The 7,650-nt window shown below is 40.5% G+C and overlaps 1 protein-coding gene across 1 annotated transcript in view; it reads right to left on the bottom strand.

The window, feature by feature from the left end:
• BLMH (bleomycin hydrolase) overlaps positions 1-7,650 on the bottom strand; it is a 49,473-nt gene that overhangs the window by 18,357 nt on the left and 23,466 nt on the right. The window contains 3 exon segments of the mRNA XM_024127668.2: positions 1,393-1,472; positions 1,588-1,746; positions 2,634-2,789. Of these exon segments, the coding sequence (XP_023983436.1) occupies positions 1,393-1,472; positions 1,588-1,746; positions 2,634-2,789 (395 nt within the window).

The raw sequence follows: 7,650 nt of genomic DNA, 5'->3' as shown, positions 1-7,650 counted from the left end.
GTATGTGGGCCTCTCACTGTTGTGGCCTCTCCCGTTGCGGAGCACAGGATCCGGACGCGCAGGCTCAGCGGCCATGGCTCACAGGCCTAGCCGCTCCGTGGCATGTGGGATCTTCCCGGACCGGGGCACGAACCCGTGTCCCCTGCATCGGCAGGCGGACTCTCAACCACTGCGCCACCAGGGAAGCCTATTATTTTTATAACCTTTCGTAATCCAACTTTCTTTTTTTTTTGGCTGCGTTGGGTTTTCATTGCTGCATGCAGGCTTTCTCTGGTTGCGGTGAGCTGGGGGCTACTCTTCATTGCGGTGCGCGCAGGCTTTTCATTGCAGTGGCTTCTCTGGTTGCGGAGCACGGGCTCTAGGCACACGGGCTTCAGCAGTTGTGGCACATGGGCTTAGTTGCTCTGTGGCATGTGGGATCTTCCCAGACCAGGGATCGAACCTGTGTCCCTGGCATAGGCAGGCGGATTCTTAATCACTGTGCCACCAGGGACGTCCTAGTAATCCAACTTTTAAGTTGCCTTTTTTAAAAAAAATATTTATTTATTTGGCTGCACCGGGTCTTAGTTGCGGCACACAGGATCTTCATTGCCACATGCAGGATCTTTAGTTGCACCATGTGGGATCTTTTAGTTGCATCATGTGAACTCTTAGCTGCAGCCTGTGGGATATAGTTCCCTGACCAGGGATTGAACCCGGGTCCCCTGCATTGGGAGCGTGGAGTCTTAGCCACTGGACCACCCATGGAAGTCCCTTAAGCTGTCTTTTTAAAAGTAATTATTGTACAAAAATAAAGACAAAAAGTACGCGGTATCTTTGATAAATACTTGGTATCAAATACTTGGCATCACATTGATTATATCTTTTACAATATTACTTTGAGTGTTACATTATTATTTTTTTTTAATCAAAAAAAATTTTTTTGTAAGTGTCTTTCTCATGTAGGATGACTTTATAGGAACGTCCAACAATTTCAACTCAGATATGAAGTATGATCTTGACTTCCCAGGTTAGAGCATATAAATATGTGGAGTTTCTGCTATGAATCCTCAAACTCTACAAAATAGAAAGAAAGAGATCCACCCTCAGGCCAACCTTAATCTTTGAGTGAACCTGAGCTGAGAGTCACTTCGTACCAAGAGCGCACTCCAACAGTCACAACCCACAAATGATTTTCTATTTTAAATGTCTTGCACTCACACATTCATGTCACTGAGGCCCAACTTGCCATTGAAGTGTTTTCCAACATCCACTCTCCATTTCACAAAAGCACCCTCCTAATCATCCTTTTCTGAGACGGCAGTGAAGGTCATGGCGTGGGTCATAAGTGACTCACCAAAAGTCAGCCTCTCAGCTTTATTCATGTTCTTCACGGAGACATCAAACACTAACTCAAGGTCATAGACATTCATGTCACTGAGGCCCAACTTGCCATTGAAGTGTTTTCCAACATCACAGCCAAACCATACAGCCTAGAAATAGAGGAAAGAAGAAGAAAGAAGTCAACATAAGTTCTACCTATTACACCAAAGAGGTTGGAAGAAAAGGTTTTAACCCCTATGCAGAAGACAAAGAAACAATACCAACCTCTCCATCTTTGATGGAGGCAGCAACCACCTTTTTCAATAAGTCAATGGGCTGGTTGTTATATAGAGTTTTCCTCCCTCCAACCATGTTGCTTAAGTAGTCCACCGTGTAAAGTCTGCTGTACTTGTGGTGGGGCCGAGGGTCATTCACTAAACAAATCTACTGAGATCAAGAACATGTTGATTAGAACATAAAACCGGGAGTGTCAAGCAAGATACAGACCTCTCCTTTAAGTTCATATATTTGTATCAAGCTTAGCGCCTCTGCCTGCAAGAACAAGCATTACACATTGTTAAATAACTGAGAAACAAAAGGTGGCAAGGTCATGTGAGAGAGGTCCCTGTATATTCTAATTAGTATAAGGGACATATTTGGGAGTTGCATCAACCTGTTTTTCCTACTGGCAGGAATCACCCCAAAACTAATTCTGCAGAATTGTGTGCACTGAGTAAGGCAAGATGGCGATTCACGAGTCCATCACTACAAGACCTCTGCTCTCAAGTTACCAGAAAGGCTCAACATCTGGCAGTACCACAACTGAGTTGGGACTCCAATCATAAAAGAACGCCATGGGCTTTTAAGACGGTCAAGATGCCAATGAAGAAGGGGCTCTAGTCATCTTGCTAGGCAGGTGGAGAAGCCCTGAAGTCAGCAGGAAAAACTAGGATGGGACACTGCTCCCTTCCACAAGAGAGTCCCGAGAGAGGCCCACAGTAGAGTGATGCTCTGAACCCATGGTAAGAAACACCCAGTATACTTTTATTGTCTTCACACCTGAGAATGACTCAGGGTCCAAATCAGGGGAGCATATGGGAATTAAACTGACTGCTGGCCCATAGTTAGAAAAGTCTCTGAAGAGGAGCACTGGGGATCCTAATATGACCAAATGAATTGGTACATAAAATACCTCAGAGGAAGGAGGAAAAATTTTGTTTAGTGTCTAGTTTGATGACCATGCGTGGTAACCCAGGAATCGTGTATTCTTTCTTGTAGTCAAGAGGCATTTGAAAGTAAACAGCCAGTGGCTGCCAGTGCCAGTCTCCCACCTTATCTTCCATATTGAAGAGTGGCTTGACATGGTCCCTGTAAAACTTCAAGGGTGTTATGGGGCCAATCTTCTGATAGTTTTTATCTTTGTCTCGATACTCCCAGGTAAACGTCTCTGGTGGATTACCCAAACAGATGCACACCACTCTGAATATCTGGAAAAAAGGAGGACAGATGAGCGATGGCTAGGGGGAAGCAGTATTTTTTACCTCTTCATTTTCTTCTAGCTTGGGAAACACAAGAAATCAGTGGTTAAATTCAAGCCAGAAATTTCACAGGAAATCTACCATTGCTCCAAAAATTGGAAGGTTGATGTCCAGGATTTGATATCAGCCAACTTCTGAGTTCTTAAATAAACACTGTGAACAATACAATTCTGAAATGTTAATATTTAGTGCTTAGTATTTGCCCTGCAAGTTGAACTTCCTTAGCCAAGAAATCACTCACCACTGATACACAACAAGACCTGGGTTGCTGCTCTGCTGATTATATTTCAAGTGACAAATAATTCCATACATTTTATAAATGGATTTCCTTCCCTTTATGCTTCTAGGTTTTGCTTTGATTGTGACAGGGGTCTCTACTCACAGAAAAGTCATTCACTTTTTGGTGGAGCTTAGATGACAATGTCTATTAAAATTATTATTAGAACAAGACTATAAATTTAGTAGTAAGGTACCAGTTTTGGGGTTGTGACACCTAAACATACTATCCAATGATGTCATAAAACCTTCAATTAGCATTATTACAATCCAAGGATGTTTCAATATTTTATATTATTTTCATCTTATAGAAAGACAAAAATAGAAGTATAGAGACATACCTTCCTCTTCTGTATCAAATTTGCTTTATCTTTTAAAAAATACACACTACTATCCGCTTCTTCTTTCTGCACCCCAGGCACCACCCTAATCCAGTCTTATTGCCTGTATTATTTGCTCCATACATTTGTATTGATATACTCCAATACAGTCAAAAGAAACAGACTCTGTATTTATTAAGTGTGACTATTTTGTGCTAGATACTATATATCTGCTAGGTTAACTTAATTCTCACAGAACTCTCTCAAGGCATAATTTCCCCTCCTTTTTCTTTTCTTCCCCCAAAAGAGATTGAGACTCAAAGAAACTAAGTAACCTACTTAAGATCACATAGCTAGTAACTGGCAGAACCATGGTCTAAACTGACGTCACACACTGTCCAAAAAAAAAAAGTATTGCTCCATTGGTACAGGGTTTAAAACAAAAAAGGGAACATTTATTGGCTGTTTTCTGTGCTGTACTACAATCTATAAATATCATATCTCTCAATCAAAAAAAAAAAAAAAAAAAAGGTAGGTATTATTCACATTTTACAGATAAGGAAACCAAGGTTCAGGGAAATAAATAGCTTGACTGAAGTCCTAAAGCCAATAAATTGCAAAATTAGGATTTGAACCCAGGTCTGACCTCAGCACTATTTCTATAACACCATGAATTAAGCATTTATCGTTTACTGTAACTTTCTGGGTTTCCTATAACCTGTCTCTTACGAAAGGTCATAAACTTCTCAAGGATAAGGACCAGGTCATGGATATTTTGTATCTCCTATAGCATTTAGCACTATATCTGACCTAGATATGATAACTGATGTGAACACTGTTCCACTCTCCACCACAGGATGAATAATTTCAGAAGTACCACCCTTTCTTCAAGTCACTTCCTTGTTGAAGATTCAATAATGCTTTCCTATTACCTCCCATAACAAATCTAAACTCCATGACCTGATCTATTTGTCTTCTTTTTTTTTTACTTTGGCATAACATACATTCAACAGGTATGCAAAGTGCACTAATCTTACATATACAGCTCGGTTCAATTTTTTACATAGGTATACACCCAGGTAACCACCATTCAAATCAATATACAGAATATTTCCAGGGTTCCAAAGGTTCCCTAGCTCCCTTCCAGTCAATAACCACACCTTCCCCAAGGTAAACATCATTCTGACTTATATAACCACTGATTAGTTTTGCCTGTTCTTTAATTTCATATAAATGGAATCACAGCATATTCTCTGCTGTGTATGGCAACCTTTGTTGACATAATGCCTGTAAGATTCACTCATGGTGCTGTGGGTATCACTAATTTGTCTTTACTGCTGTGTAAATATATTATAATTTATTCACTCGTGTTGGTGGACATGTGAGTTGTTTTCAGTGTGGGGTTATTTATAAAGCAGCTAAGAATATTTTTATCCAAACGGTTTTCCAGGGGCTTGAAGGAATTTACATACTCTCCAGCAAAGGAAGAGAGTTCCAGTTGTTCTAACAATACATTATTGCCAAATCTGGCACTGTATTTTTAATGTTAGCCATTCTGGTGAGTAAGTAATGGTATCCCCAATGTGGTTTTAGCTTGCATTTCTCTGATGAACATGGTTGGATATTAAAGGCTCTCTGTAACTTCACCCAACCTTATTTCCCATCATGGAGCCTGCTCACCTGTCAGGCCTGTCTATGTCTCTCCTTACTGTCCACTCAATGCACTCAGCTCGTTATCACCTTCATAACTTTACTCTTCTGTTCCTCAAAACCCAATCCTACTCCCATGCTATACAACTCAGTGCAGGGAATTCCCTGGCGGTTCAGTGGTTAAGACTCCACACTTTCACTGCCGAGGGCCCGAGTTCAATCCCTGGTCAGAGGACTAAGACCCCGCAAGCCATGTGGCACAGCCAAAAAACAAAAATTTCAAAAAAAAAAAGCTCAGTGCAGGATGACCCTTTTCCAGAAAGTTTTCACTAATTAAATTTTTATGTCAGAAGTATTCAGAGAAGGGAGAAATTAGTGTGAGCTAGAAAAATTAACATTTGATTCCATAGTGTCATTTGTGTTTCTCTACTGTCTCCCCTGCTAGACTTAATCTACCAGATTAATCTTAATCTACAGAAACTAGACCTTATACGTATCCCAACAAACACTAGAAGAACCACATTAAAAACAGTTTTGTTAAATTGAAAGTTCTTCTCCAGTGACTGATGTAAAACTTAAATTTAGGCGTTCAAACTGGGCAGACCCTAAAAGCAGAACAAAAGGGAAGGCTTAGAGAATAAAACAAAGCTACAGCCTGTAAGAAATAAACCTTTCCTTCCCCTCCTCTCCTTGGACGCCAACTCTGGAGAACTCGGCTGTCCTTAACCTGATAGACCCCACCCACTTCCCTCACTTTACCCTCCACTCCCTTCAGAAATGTCGGCTCCTGCCTCTGCTCTAGAAAGAATCACCAGAGAATGATCTATGACGGCCTGATTTCTTAATACGCCCAACCCCACCACTTTCAGCCAGAAAGACCACTTAAGGAGCTTAGTTTTTGATACTCCTTAGCCGTACATTAGTAGTTGTTTTGAGAAGCCAGGACTTCTCCAGACTGACCTTTAAGTAAATTCATTAGATACCCCAGTCCCTATCAGGCTTTAGGGAACACACGTCCAAGATCCCCCAATTCTAAATCGGCATCCATATGTCATCATCAGCCACTGAAATTGTATTTATTTCTCTTCATCATCTCCAGTGCATTCACTCTAGGCCTCAAAAAGCCTTGGGACAGACTGGAACCTGATAGCAAGGCTCAAACTTATTCTCTGAACGAAAGCTAGAAAACTAGACATTGGCCTGCCTATGACATTAGGCCTATAATTAAGGATAAAAAGACTCTTAATTCATGTGTTATTTTGGAAGACAGAGCCTGACTCTACCATCTTAACAGAAACAGATTAACCTACAGATGAAGTTATGTTTGCCTTTCATTTTATGTTTTGTTTCCCAAGAGAGAATCTTCCTTTACTACGATTTACTTTGTGTTTTATGAGCCTGAACAGCTGCTCCTTAAACCACCTCTCTTTTAATGTTGTATCATTCTCCAGTTGGTTTCTAGTACAGAAAAGCAGCAGCAGGGCATCACATTAGCAACTGTAATTGAGCTAGCTGATCTAGCCATGGATTAATGAGCTCTGGGACTCATAAGGACCAGAAAGTCATTTTGTATTTGCTCAGCACCAAGGCCACAAATGGCACCTTTCATCATGAGGACACTGCCACTGGTAACTAAAGACAATGACAATGAAAGTATATAATCAGAACATGTTTAAATAAGGAAGGTTTTATAGACTTAAATGATGTGTATTTTTAACTAGTAATCGTTGTCACATGTGTATGAACATTTTAATTTTAATTTTAATTTTTTGCGGTATGCGGGCCTCTCACTGCTGTGGCCTCTCCCGTTGCAGAGGACAGGCTCCGGACGCGCAGGCTCAGTGGCCATGGCTCACGGGCCCAGCCGCTCCGCGGCATGAGGGATCCTCCCGGACCGGGGTACGAACCCGTGTCCCCTGCATTGGCAGGCGGACTCTCAACCACTGCGCCACCAGGGAAGCCCGAACATTTTATATGGGGTCATCTTGATTAATTCTCAGTCATCCAAGGGCGATTTATCCAGTTCAGTTAGGCTCTGGCCAAATAAAGGAGGCTAGGGCTAGGCCTTATGAAGATTTAAGACAACTAAGTGAATTTCTGTTTACTTTTAAACACATTCTAAATATAAATGAGTGTTTTACACTATAATTTACATATACGTCATTATGCATTTGACTCCCTATCTAAAGTAAAAAGTGTTAAATCATTCTTTCCTTCTCCCCAAAAATGCATTAAAGGAAACCTGAATTTTAGTTATCTAAATGAATTCTATGATTAATCTTTTTGGAATACAAATACTTATGCCCTACTGCATATGATTCATAAATCTGCATTTTTATCAAAGATACACATAAGGCATGAATGAGGATAAGGGTGACATCTCTTTCTCTTGGATTTTAGTAAAACTGTAATTTAAGACATGTTGCTTTGTTTACCATGACTATAATTATCCAAAGCCATTCAGATTCAAGTCAGTTTATAACACTTTGGAAGGAATATTTGGCTCCAAGTCAACTAACAATAGTTAAACAAGCTCTATTTTTTTTTTTTTTTTTTTGCGGTAC

The sequence above is a fragment of the Physeter macrocephalus genome, chromosome 14, assembly GCF_002837175.3.
Source record: "Physeter macrocephalus isolate SW-GA chromosome 14, ASM283717v5, whole genome shotgun sequence".
NCBI lineage: Eukaryota > Metazoa > Chordata > Mammalia > Artiodactyla > Physeteridae > Physeter > Physeter macrocephalus.
This window is presented reverse-complemented; position numbering and strand designations above follow the sequence as displayed.